Source organism: Balearica regulorum, chromosome 4, assembly GCF_011004875.1.
Source record: "Balearica regulorum gibbericeps isolate bBalReg1 chromosome 4, bBalReg1.pri, whole genome shotgun sequence".
Taxonomy (NCBI): domain Eukaryota; kingdom Metazoa; phylum Chordata; class Aves; order Gruiformes; family Gruidae; genus Balearica; species Balearica regulorum.
In genome coordinates, this window is record NC_046187.1 from 6,592,264 (window position 1) to 6,605,144 (window position 12,881).

The following is a 12,881-nucleotide window of genomic DNA, read 5'->3' on the forward strand; positions in this document are numbered from 1 at the left end:
ACTGCACCTAAGAATTTCTCTTAGAAAGAAAAGATAAATGAAAGTGTACTTGGTGAACCATTTACCACTTAAGCTAAATTTTCAAAAATAATTTTCATAGTAAGCAAACCCGTTATGAAGCACACAAAGTCCTTAACTTGCAAAACAGTTTTATTTCACACTTATACAAAGTTAATAGACATTTTAAAATGCTTACAGTACTACAGGTTACATCTACTGCCACTGAATATGTTAATAGGGGACTTCACAGGTCCTCCACAATCCCTGTTCTCCCACAGGTTTAAGCCTATTTCTGTACAGGCTAGAGGGGGTCTATTTAGAGTTGTTCAGAATACAGAACTTGGAGGGCTGGGGCAGAACATGCCAGGTCCGCATCTGCATGCCAAGAAGATACGTAAATGAACAGTTCTCTTTTCCATTCCCAAAACTAATTCTCCCCCTGCTGGGCCCTTACAGCTCATGAGCGCTGGAGCAGCTGCAATGAGGAGCTAACCCAGGGGCTGGCTCTTCCTTCCTTCTACAAGCCTTGTTACTGCTGTCAAGCAGCAGAAGCTGTCTGAAGAGAAGAGGGATCTTAACAGATACTGGTGGAATGTTCTTTCCCTTCTCTTCCCACTCAACCCTTCTGACATTTTGCTACCTACTTGTCATTTCACTGTGAGCAGTAACAAACTCCCCATCAGGCGCCTTTTTAGAGATGTGATTTAGGATTATACTGTTTCCCTGCAGTTGTGAGGCTGATTGTCTAATTGGGACCCAAGGGTAAACCCTCCTGCAGAACCACATAATCAGATGTCATGTTCTGTGTCACTGCTCTGTCACCGCAATGCAGAAGGAAATGTGGCTCTCCAGTAAGTCCTAGATTGACAGTATATGCAAGAAATATTCAAGAAAATGAAGGTACTCCTAAAAAACTAAAACCCAAACCTGTGATGTCTGAAATGAATTTGGATCTAAATGTATACAGTGTTCCACAGATGTCCAAGGTGAGCTATGTTTTCACTTCAGATATGAGTCCTCCCTCCAACTTGACTATAAACAGCCAAAGACAAAATTTACCCTAGTGCGTCATATAACTGAACTTTTTAGGTACCTAAAGTCCTCGTGTAACAGAAGCTCTGGTAACTACAGCTCTGAAATGTCTTGAGAGTAAGAACAACGGCACAAGATGTTGACTGGTTACACAATAAACTTTGATAATCCAAGCAGGTTACATTCAGGTAAACTAGGTTTCAGCTGATCAGATAAACAGAAGAACAGCTACTGATGGCACACGGCTCCAAATGGAAGAACCAAATCTGGTTATCTACATTTGCTTTCCGTTAGGTCCAAAACCAACTTGCCAGGGGAAAACAGTGCATTTCATACAGAATTAGAGACAGATATGCAATTGGTTTTACAGTCTTTCATGGAAATAAACTGAAGGAGACAAATACCAAAAGATAACCTAAAAGCCTTAAAAGGAATAAAAATACTGTGCTTGTACCTTCATTCTGTAGCCTTAGGCAAGTCAAAAGGGGCCTTTCCCAGCAGCAGTGGGAATCTTCACCTCTCAAGTGAAATGTCTTTCAGTTAAATAGTTGAAACACAGCGTTCTTTATCCAAAATGGCAATCAGTGAAATTGTTGAGGGGGAGGGACCCTGCCTTGCAGGTTCAGTTCACCCTTCCTTTTCACCTCTGCAATATCTCATTTTAACAGTTCTGGGTACTGAAACCTCCCTTCCCCAATTGAATTTGCCGAAAAAGAAGAATGAACCAAAAATCTGTCCTTTCAGACTTTCTTTATATGGCAGAAAATATGCAGGAGACGCAAGCTCAGTTCTTAAGTCTTCCAGGTTATCTTTTGGAGCAGCTATATATCAAGGCAACAAGTATTAATATAAGCTAGTTTTCTTCATGATTCTCAAAAATTCTTGCTCACTTACTTCTCCATCTCCATCTCGATCAGCTTCATCAATCATTTCCTACAAAACATATTGTGCATTTGATCAGCCACTGGACTCTGAACACAAGATCTTCCATTCATTAAAACAACAACAAATCAGAAGCACTTCATGTGAAAATGTAACTATGAATTTGATTGTTCTTTGTATTTCTGACCTCTCAGCTCTTTTTGCAAAGGAACAAATTTCCACCCAATCTTTAGGAACTACAGGATTGGTCTGTGCCTGATGGAAAAGCTCTAGCAAATCAGAATTTACCTGAAGTTCTTCATCTGTTAAATTTTCTCCCAGCTCCTTGGCAACTCTTTTCAAGTTTTTGAATGAAATTTTTCCTGTCCCATCATCATCAAATAATCTGAAAGCTTTCAAGATTTCTTCTTTGGAATCCTTTTCACTCTAAAACAAGAGTAAAATATACATTAATTAGAAAACACCTGCCACAGAGATATTCCTTTTCAGTATTTTTTTATGCTGTCACAAGAATTTCTCTTCAGAATTCCTACCATTTTTTGCGTCATCATAGCCAAAAAGTCTTCAAAGTCAATGGTGCCACTTCCTTCTTTGTCAATATCTGCTATCATTTTCTTAATTTCTTCCTTCTTTGGCTCAAAGCCTAAAGCACGCATTGCAACCTGTGCCAAAAAGCAATTCTGTTAGAAGGCCACCAGAATGATAGCGACAGTAACTCTACTAAAACTTGTTTCATTTCCTCATTCAAAACTAATAACTCACTGCAATGAAAATATCTTGATAGCTCTTACCAGTTTGTTTCATCTTTCTAAACAGTAACAGTGTAGGTTTGATATTCTTAAGACACAGGCATATTTGCTCTTTAGATCCATGTGGAACACGGCTATATTTCTGAAACTTAAGAGAAACATTTTGTGTCTGAATGAGGTAAAGGTTCTGATCTACACAGTTCCTAAAGGGACTGGATTATCAAAATGGGAATTCAAGGGAGGTTGGAGACCAGGGATGCGATCTCATTCAATTTGAAATTTAGGGCACAATGCCCATTAATTTTGATGGGTGCGGAATTGCATACAGTTAATTTACTCAATCCAGTACACAGAGATAGAAGAACTTGGCACTTCTGGCTAGGTGGTAGGGAGCAGGAGGGGGTGGGAACTGACAATACTCAGCAAAGCAAAGACTGATTGCTGTGCTAGTTGAGGAAAAGAAAAGCAAACCTTCTGAGCCTTACAGAGCACAAGCAAAGTATTACTGTAAAAACAGCTGTGTAGATTGTTGTACAAAGGCTTAATATTAACATTGTTTCAAACCAGGCTCTGGCATTTCACCAGGCTAGAACAATGATTTTGCTATTTGAGTGGTTATTAGTAATTTCACAATCCTGGTGTGTCAGATGATTACAGCATATTTAATTCAGAGACTGAAGTTTCATGAACACGTAACTAGAGGAAGATTTGAACTGTGAACATTTCTTCTTCCTATATGCTGTAGTGGAAATCAATAGTTAATATTAGGTAGAAACTTTCTCGCTAAACGTTCTTCTACTGGAAAGTGCCAACTCACCAGAAACTTAACATTTAACTGAAGCGTGTTTTCTGACCAGTTTCTTGCAATGAGACAACTGAAAATGTTCCATTTTGTCTTTCAGAGGGGAACACTTTCTATTGCACAATATCCATTATTTTGAATTAATTTTGAAGAAGAAAAACATAGCATTAAATGGTTGATGCTAAAACATTTCAGTCCACTTTAAGAACTATATTTTAACATGTATAATCTGCATTCAGAGAACACGCTCTCCTTAACCAAGCATAAGTACTTCCAAATAAATCCTAAGCCACAGGCTTAGGTAAGTCATGCTTCTAGGTTATGTACACAGACATTGAGGCAGAATGTGGGTATGTGAGAAATCAAGCTCAAGGAGACAATTAAGATAAAAGGTTCATGCTTAAAAAAAAAATCAGACACCAGTAAAACATAGGGAGAGAACTGCGAATAATCTTCCCCTTGTACTGCTGTGTATATGATAATGTGCGCACACACACACTCTGCCTGAATTGTTACTGAAATGCAACTCAGATCTTGGTTTTGTTATGTGTAAATTAAAAACCAACCATTTTGGATTATGTATATGAAAATATGGTCTTGTCTTTCTGGAATGTGTGCAAAATCTGTGTTTAGTTCTGCGATGAAGAAAAAAATTCATATTCTGACATTCATTCCAGAACAACAAAAGTCCATTTCCCAGAAACAATGACCTTAGCCAGTCATGAAAATTGACGTGTACTGTGTGTACCTAAACAGAAGAACTGTTTAGTTCCTCTAATGCTCAGATACTCAAAGCTATCTGACTTACTATCCGTGTATTTAGAGAAGCCTATCTGCTCCGAAGCATTACATGCAGAGCTTTCTCAGGTTAACCACATAGTACACACCAAATTCAGTCATGACAGCAAGCCATTACTTTTGCTCATACCCCAAAACTATGTTAAATATTTTGGTTATGGCTAGACAAAGAGAAAAAAGCAGCTGCAATTTGGAGGCCAAAGATATTTCTATCCAAGAAAAAAAAAAGTTTGAAAACCTTCAGTTCTTTTATGTCGATGCTTCCAGATCCATCAGTATCAAACAAATCAAAAGCTTCTCTTATCTCCTGCTTTTGCTCTTCTGTAAGTTCAGGTTTCAAGCCGCTTTTCTTCCGCTGGGCTGTACTTAAGCCAGGTTTTCTATAGTTGGATGCCTTCAGAAAGTGAAGGAGAGAAAAGGTAAGAAGTAGCCCACTCCAGGGAAAATTCAAAACAACTAAATTATAAATAACAACTGTAAAGCTGTAGCAGAAGTGAGAGACAGTCTGTCCTGCAAATGGGAGACACTGGGTCTCTGTGCTCATTTTCTTAGGTTATTCTAGAAAGAAAACAAGCTCAAGACTTTGTTACTGGGGAATATGCATTTGGACTTCATGTTTTAAACAAAGTTCATAAATTAAAGGAGTAATGCTAGAAAAACAGGCAGACAGTGTGAAAGTGAACGCTCCAGTGAGGTGACTAAGACCCTCTGCACCTCCTGATGGTTGCTTTGATGTGTCACGGGTGCTTTCACCTGGAAAGCACGAGTAAATCATCCTCCTGGCTAAAAAAAAAGTCTGGTTGTGTAGGGTCTTGACTGTAAGTGGACCTCAAATTCAGCCGCTCCTCAAAGTCAGCACTGAAATGGGACGTCTGAGAGCATCTGCTCTGTTGGAGCAGTTTAAAGGGAGCTGCGTAGTTCTAGCCTGCCTGTCCACCAGCTAGCTGTGATGCTAGGTAACAACATGCAGTGGCGGCAGTGAGATCTGTCAAAATCTGTCCCATAAGGAGAAATAATACGCTTGTGCTGAGCTGGTGCATTATTATCCAGGACGCTTCTGAGACCTTTCCTGCTTCTGGTGTAAGCTAGTGCAGTACAGAGTGTTTCCCCACCACCCCCACCTATTGAGCAGGAGATGTTTTCCTCGAGTACAGGTTTTGTTCTAACCCAGCAGCATATTTTAGTCCTTTAGTCTTGAATCTGCACAGATTCATGGAAGGAAGGGCAGTCCCACCCCCAACTTTAACTGGTTGGACTTTATAAAAGTAACCAAAACAAATACCAAGAAGGGAATTTGTTTTCTAGCTACTGCTGAGTAATCTCTTACCTCTGCTGAATTGTTTCCATTTTTTGGCTAGCATCTCTCTTTTAAATACCCCATGTGTAACACAGAAGATTCCATTCTGTTATATTTGGAAATGAAATTTCATTTTTTAACATGATTTCTCCCTCCCAGGTTGGATTGCAAACCAATTTGTCTGGCACACCTCTGACTTTTCCCTGCTATTAACACAAGCATCAGATTTTTACTCCTTATATTCCACTCCGAGAGAAACCCACGTGAGACCTTTTTCTGACTATGAAGAAAAAACCATGCTAACGCGCTACCTGAAGCTTTTTTCATGCATCCTGTGTGTAAGATCCTGAGAAGTAGCATTTTATATTTCATCTTCTCGCCTGGCCAATGCCATTTAAACGTGCCACATGCTGCAGGGGACCAGATGAGGTGGAGGAGGTCAGTAAACTCCGCTAAGATGAAGCGGGCATATTTCCTCCGGCTTATCCCTGAAACAGGGTGACGTATTTTACGGTTCTTGATGCTTTATCGGGGGTGTTTTTCAGAGTGCCACGGTTGAGGTTTTGGTTCGTTTGGGTTTGGGGTTTTTGTTTTGGGGGGGGGGGGGGCAGGGCCTTTCTCCTTTCCGTTTTTGGCCGGAATGTTGACTTCCGCACTGTGCGAGGGAACGAAGCAACAGAGACGGCCTGGGCAACCCGCGCGGTCCCCGCACCAGCTCCCCACAGCCCAACGGCTGCCTGCCCGCCCCAGGCTGGCACGGCGCTCCGGGCCTCGGGAAAGCCGAGCCCCAGCCCACGCCGCGGGCACAGCCGGGAGGTTGGAGCAGCCGTTCCACGGCAAGAGGAAGGGGAGCCCGCGGCGAGGGGAAGGACGCTCACCATCTGGCCGCAGGGACACCGCTCCGCGTCGGGACAGCCCGCTCGGCCCCGCCGCTCCTAACGGCCAGGCCCGCCTCGCGGAGGTCAGTGCGACCACCACCGCACGCAGTGACCACGGACCGTCCAATGAGCGAGCCCAACGTACCGGTGAGCCCGCCCCTCGCCCTTAGTCTGGACCAATGGCACTCGGCGGACTCGCGATGTCAGCGAGAGCGCGGGGGTCGCTCCGCCCGCTGGGTGTACAAACAAGCGGCGGTGTCCTGGCAACGGGGCGCGGCGCGTGCGGCGGCAGTTGGTGGCGCGAGGCTGGGGCTGCCTGTTGCCGTCTCACCTCAGCTCGCCTCAGCCAAGCCCGGCCGCGGGGAGCGGAGGAAAACACGGCCGAATCGGTGAGAAACCGGCACCTGCCTGCTGCGGGGCCGGCGAGGGGCCTGGGCCTGCCTTCCAGCCGGGAGGAAGCGGCCGGGCCGCTATCAGGCCTGACGCAGGGCAGCTCTGGGGTGTCTGTTGAGCAGTCTCGGCTCCTGCCAGGGTGCCCTCTGCCTCTCCGCTTGTGTGCTGGCTGCTTTCCATTTCCAGGCTGTGAGTGAGCGGGGCTGGTTCACCATGGGCGTTTGGGTTCGGCTACACTAAGCTAGGAAGTTCTTTGTCTTCCTACATTAGTAGTAATAGTGCTGGCTCTTAGGTAGACCAGGTAAGTTGGGACAGTTACCTGAGCATTTGGTGGTTTAGTTGCAAGCAGGGCATTTTCTACCTGTTTCTCATTCATTGTACACTAGTGCTGGTATCAGAGAATGCATGTGCATGCATGCAAGACTCTTCTTTGCCGGCATTTCACAGAGATACATTAATTTGTAAAACTGGTCTAAAATTTTGTTGAGTTAGTGTAGCCTTTGTGGTTGAGGTGCTGTAAGACAAAGTGAGCAATAAGTGTTTGGCATACTTCCTGTATTCCGGAGTTATTGAGACCCCTAAAATCTGTGTGTGTAAGCATAAACTGAATGTAAAGTTGAGTTTTATTTTGCTTGCAGAGACAGGCGGCAGTAGGTCAGTGTGCAAGTTAGCTTAGCAGAAGCCATCTGTAGCTGGTGTCTCATGTACAGCTGTCCTTCGCTACCAGTGCATTCATTCTCCAGGATGCCTCCTTCTCTTTGCTGACTTCACTTGTGTTTGACTTCAGAATTGACCCTTTACCTTTTCCACCTCAGACTGGATGGAAAAAAGGTCAGGGGATAAGGGGATGAAAAGCTGAATTTTGGGTCTGCTGTATATTGGTTCCTACAGCATAGAATAGCATGGTGTTCTTGCCAAAATAACATGCATAAAACAAAGCGAGGGAGAAAGTATCAGAAAATGATAAATCACACAGGCAGAGGTTGTGCAAGCAATGACATAAAAACATTCTTTCCTGTAAGTGCATGCCCTGCTTTCATCTGGTTTTGCAGCCAAGCCCTGGGTCCATTTGGTTCAGGTTTGTGGATCTGCAGGAATACAGGCTGGTGTCCAAAACGAAGGTACAATTTTAAAGTATGACTTTAACCTGAAAGTAAGGGGCACATTTTTCAACTTAAATTTCAGAGAAAATTTTAGCTAAGCAACTTATAGTTGGTTGCATGAAGGTTTGGTGGAAGTGCATTGAGTTGATAGAAGGTGCTGCACTAACTCCAGTTAATCTGTCACTTAACCAGTCTTGGTTTCATATTCTTTGAACTAAAAACGCCATTCTAATAAGGCAGTGGCTCATATTGCTGAGCTGAACACATTCGTTTGGGAGTGACTGAGGAGTAAGAAGTTCACTGTACTGGAAAAAGGAAACCCCTTTCCCACCAGTCCTTCCATAGTTGTCTCCCATGCAAACAGCAGCATGGCCGCCTGCCCAGAACAAGTGCCAGGCATCTAGGTAGTGAGAGAGCATTACCTGGCCTTTCAGCATAGCTAATTTAGCTCTTTCCTAAATTCTGTGAAGAGAACCACAAATGGGTTATTTGTTCTCTTTTCTGTCAAAAGAGCAGATTGAGAAGTGACCATTACTAGTTGAGAACTGCTTGAATTTGGAAACAGTGATCTCAAAACCAAACAAAACCCAAACAAAAAACCCCAAACAGCCCCACCCACCCCAAAACAAAAAAACAACAACAAAAACCCCCAACCAAACTCTCCCCCCAAAAAGAAACCCCCAAAATTACAGTCTTAATAAATCCTTAAGAGAAATCAGATGGAATGAGTTTTTGGGGGAGTGGGAGAAGCATGTTTCATATTGGATTCCATGATTCAATAAATATTATTTAATCACTTCCATTTTTTTGTTTGTTTATTTCAAAACAAACTACCTGTGATATTAAGCTAAGGATTCCAGTTAAGAAAACAGAGGCTTTTTATGATTACTACTGGAAGTACTGATATGGATACTTAGCCTGGCTAGATCATTATCACAAGAGATTGGCAGGAAAAAATTCTAGAAAAACCCTTAAGCAGTTTGGATGGAGGTTTTCAGGTGTGTACTCCCAGTGCAGTTTTAAAGTTAAAAGTAGTTACTTATCCAAAAGTCCTTTTCTTAAATTGTTGATTATGGATAACTATAGACTAAAATAATATGTTGGTTAATGATTCTTCCGGTACTTCAAGATGTAGCTAGTAATTGAAGGGAAATTCTGTTGTCAGTTTTGGCTAGTCTAGAACTTTAGGTCTATCAGCATATAAAGGTTATAACTGAAATTCCAGATAAGCCGGTCACGAGAGAAATCGTAGTTCTATAGAATCTGTACTGTTTCGTGTTTAAGAAATCACTGGAACTAACAGCACTGTACCATCTGCCAGCAAGAAGAAATTCCATGGTATTTTAGCAATGCACCATTTCAGCAACTATGTGCATCGATATCTCTTAGTGAACAGGATGAAGAACTGTTTTATACAGACAGTCTCACAGGAGAGCTGTGTTCAATGTTAGACTGTTACTTAAATTTTTTGGTGATACATGCTCTGGAGTGCTGTGAAGATGGAGCAGTAAGTTTGTGTTCTGTTCACAGATGCTGCCTGCTGCCCATGGCTTTCAGGGATGTGAATGCAAGAAGACATATTGGACTTCAGCAACTCTCATCCTTAGCGTTAGCTGGAAGAACATTATTGGGGCCAATGAAATCATGTAAATTCATTGTGGATGAAAGCACCAACCAAAGCACATTGATTTGTTCTGCTCTTAGACTGATTGAAAGTTTGGATTTAACTAGTGCTGCCGGACAGCTTCTTAATGAAACCATTCAGGCACAAAACAAGGAGTTTAAGACTGGGATGAGTACCCTGTTGTTTCTCGTTGGCGCATGGAGCAATGCTGTACTGGAGTGTCTCCAGCAGAATGTTCCTATTTCAGCAATAGTATCTGTGATGTCTGAGGGGTTGAACTCTTGCTGTGAGAGAGTCCAGTGTCTTCAAATATCAATACATGATGTAAATAAAGAGCTGTGTTCTAGCAGTGTTAGGCCAAACACTTTTAAAAGCATAACTTGCCAAACTGGACATGACTGTCTTCTAAATCCTCAGATTTTTCTGTATTTTCAGAAAGAGATTTCTGCACCAGAAGAAGTAATTCCAATGAATTCTTGTTCCCATCAAGAAGATGATTGTAATTTTAACAAGTGCCTGCTTTCATCTTTGGGCGGCTTTGGTTCAATAGCTTCTCTTGTCAAACCAGCGGGTGACAAAAGCACATCTGTGATTTCTGGAAGTGGTGTTATCGCATCCAGCTGTAACAAACAAAAGTTAACCCATAGTAGATACTTCAGCACTCTAGCAAAAAGCCATTTTTCAAGTCAGCAAGATAATTTTCAGGGATACCTTTCAGGACAACCAGCAGATCCATGTGAATGTTATGGTGTAGGACACCTGGCAATGACTCTGAGCCGTGGAAATGAGACGAGCATGAAACTGCTACAAAGCATTGTTGCCTATCAACAAGAAAGAGCAGAATGCAGTGGCTCTTCCCAGCTTAATATTGCAGAAATTGTGACATGCTGTTTACTGGGCCTGCCTGAAAGCTATTCGTGTGTCTCCCCAGGCTTTGTGACATTAGTATCACCAGAACAAGCCACAGTTATCAAATACTTTGAAGACAAACCCCTTCGGATTCTGCTAATGGACGGTGACCTGACTGAACAATATCGTCACTTAGGTTTTAATAGACCATGTAACGTAAGGACCATATTGGAGCATCCTAGCCTACAGGAAGGCAGAGCTGGAGACTTGTGGCTAAACAGTATGTTAGATATTCTGATAAGCTTTGAAGTAAACTTGGTTTTGGTCAAAGGAAAAGTGTGCGAAAACTTAATGGAAAGATGCATAGCAAACACTATATTGGTGATTGGTTCTGTGACTCGGGATGTGTTGTGTGCCTTTGGGGAGGTCACCAGTGCCCAGCCAGTGACATACCTCGCCCAGCTGAATACTTCTTGTGTGGGGAGCGGGGCCTATGCAGAGCTGTGGAAGGCCTGTGATGGACGTGCAATGGATCTGGGTGAGCTTGTGCCAGTCAGGATAAAAGTGCGAGGAATTCGCCTGCTGACAGCTGTGCTTACCACTGCTGTAGCTTCAAAGATGCAGCTCATTGAAGACCAGTTCTGGACTTCAGTGTATCGACTCCATCATGCTTTAAAAGATGAGAAGGTTTTTCTTGGTGGTGGTGCAGTAGAACTCTTGTGTCTTAGTCACATTCAGATGCTGGCAGAACAGCCTCTACAGCCAGCAAACAAAAATGCTGTGAAAGACTTTCACAATCCTTGGCTGGCAGCACCTGCGACAGAGTATAAATCGGTTGTGCTCCAAGCATTAGCAAGCGGCTGGAAGCAGTATCTTTCAGTGGTTATGTGTAACACTGCAAAAGCTGCATCAGAGCTGGAAGCATGTACCTCAGTTGATCATCACCTCAGAAAAGCAGCTGACTGTGGCTCTCCATCAGCATACATATTGAAAGAGTTTAGAAGAGGTGATCTGCTCAGGGGTGGATTTGGTCCCTTCGTTGACCACAGAGAGGGTTTAAAGGTTTATGATAATGTTACAGCCAAGACAGAGGCATGGCGGAGAGCTCTAGACTTGGTGCTACTAGTGCTTCAAACAGATGCTGAAATTATCACAGGTCCCAAAAGGAAACAGCTGTTGAACTCACATGTGTCAAGTGAATTTATGTTTTTATAGGACTTGCAGGCTTTATTTATAAGTCCGTGAGTCAGTGGAAGAAGTCCAGGTGCAACCTACATTTCTTCATAGTTTATAGAGCAAACAGATGTGATTATGGCTTTGGAGTGTAACAGCGGAAATCAGAATGTGAGACAGTCACAAGGTAGATATAATTTCCCATTTCTAGAAACAGGAGTTAAATAACAAAAATCACTTGTTGGCTTACCTCTAACCCCAGCCATACATTTCTGACTAATGATATTGTCTGTATAGATAGATAATTCTAGTCCAAATGACTTTTCTAGTCTTGTTTAGCAGAGCAGATGTACAGTTCTTTTTTCATTATAATGAGGACCACTGGGCAGGTGTGTCCATGTTGAGCCTAGGTGGAGAAGAGTTTGATACTTTGGATATGCTTATGTTCTGATCACACACTGTCTGTAAAAGGTTTTTGGACTTGTGTTCTGTAAATGACTCTTGTTTAATGTCTTTCAATGTCTTCTAAAGAAGGATAGGGATTTCTTACATAATATTGGCATACTTGTGTTAAATGAAAGTACATAATGTAATTGATTTTTAATTAATGTTTTGCTGCTAATTTCTGCACATTGCAAATGTGAGAGTTAAACTTGCAATAATTTATGAGTGTTACATTTTATGCTAAGCGATTGTATTAGTATATTCTACTTTTGCATATTTATGTGGGCCACATATCTCCTATTTTCAAGTGCATACCCATTGGAATGTCTTTTGTTTCAACATAAATTCAGGTCGAATCCTCACTTTTGGTATTATAGAATGGATGTGTATCTACACAGAGTTTTCTTTTACATCACGAGTTGGATTTTTAGATTATATCCTCTGGGCTCTTTCAGTTATCCTTGCAGAGAGGAAAATGTTGTTTGTTTTGGCTCTTGGCTATAAACTGAGAGTGAATTTATCATGATGATTGAGGCAAGGCATTTTTACTGTGTTTCAGCACTGAACATCTGAAAGCAGAGCCGTGGAGAACTGGCACTTTTCTGAAATTGGAATTCCGAATCACAAAGTGAAATGTCTCGCCAGTCTGGTGAAAACACAATGGAAAAAGAATGGACGTAGTGATACTAAAGCATATTCTTGCCTTTCGGAACTTTCTCATTAAAATGCTAATGGCTGGCAGTGCTCTGGTTAAGCACTTACTCATTTGATTGCTGGTGGCAGACAGTCCTTTTGTGGTGAAAGCTAAGAATTGAGGTGGGCTGAAGAGTCGTGATTCAGTGGAAAGGCAGACAAAA

At 42.3% G+C, this 12,881-nt stretch overlaps 2 protein-coding genes across 3 annotated transcripts; one reads left to right on the forward strand and one right to left on the reverse strand.

Annotated features, from left to right (window-relative positions):
• Window positions 1-132: 132 nt before the first annotated feature.
• LOC104639291 (uncharacterized) lies at window positions 133-6,571 on the reverse strand. Of its 2 annotated transcripts, none has more exons than XM_075751099.1 (5): window positions 6,439-6,571; window positions 4,502-4,657; window positions 2,448-2,576; window positions 2,203-2,340; window positions 133-1,965 (listed from the first exon to the last, which is right to left on the reverse strand). In XM_075751099.1, exons 1-5 carry the CDS (start codon window positions 6,439-6,441, stop codon window positions 1,876-1,878), a joined length of 516 nt encoding a protein of 171 aa, XP_075607214.1. In that variant the 5' UTR covers window positions 6,442-6,571; the 3' UTR covers window positions 133-1,875. The 2 variants fall into 2 exon arrangements, with proteins under 2 accessions (XP_075607214.1, XP_075607215.1); XM_075751100.1 differs by lacking the exon at window positions 6,439-6,571 and adding an exon at window positions 5,872-6,043.
• Window positions 6,572-6,631: 60 nt separating this feature from the next.
• BBS12 (Bardet-Biedl syndrome 12) lies at window positions 6,632-12,547 on the forward strand. Its single transcript, XM_075751093.1, is given in 3 exon segments — window positions 6,632-6,752; window positions 6,754-6,827; window positions 9,465-12,547. Coding segments are annotated over 3 exon segments (2,346 nt in total). The 5' UTR covers window positions 6,632-6,638; the 3' UTR covers window positions 11,623-12,547.
• The last annotated feature ends 334 nt before the right edge of the window (window positions 12,548-12,881 follow it).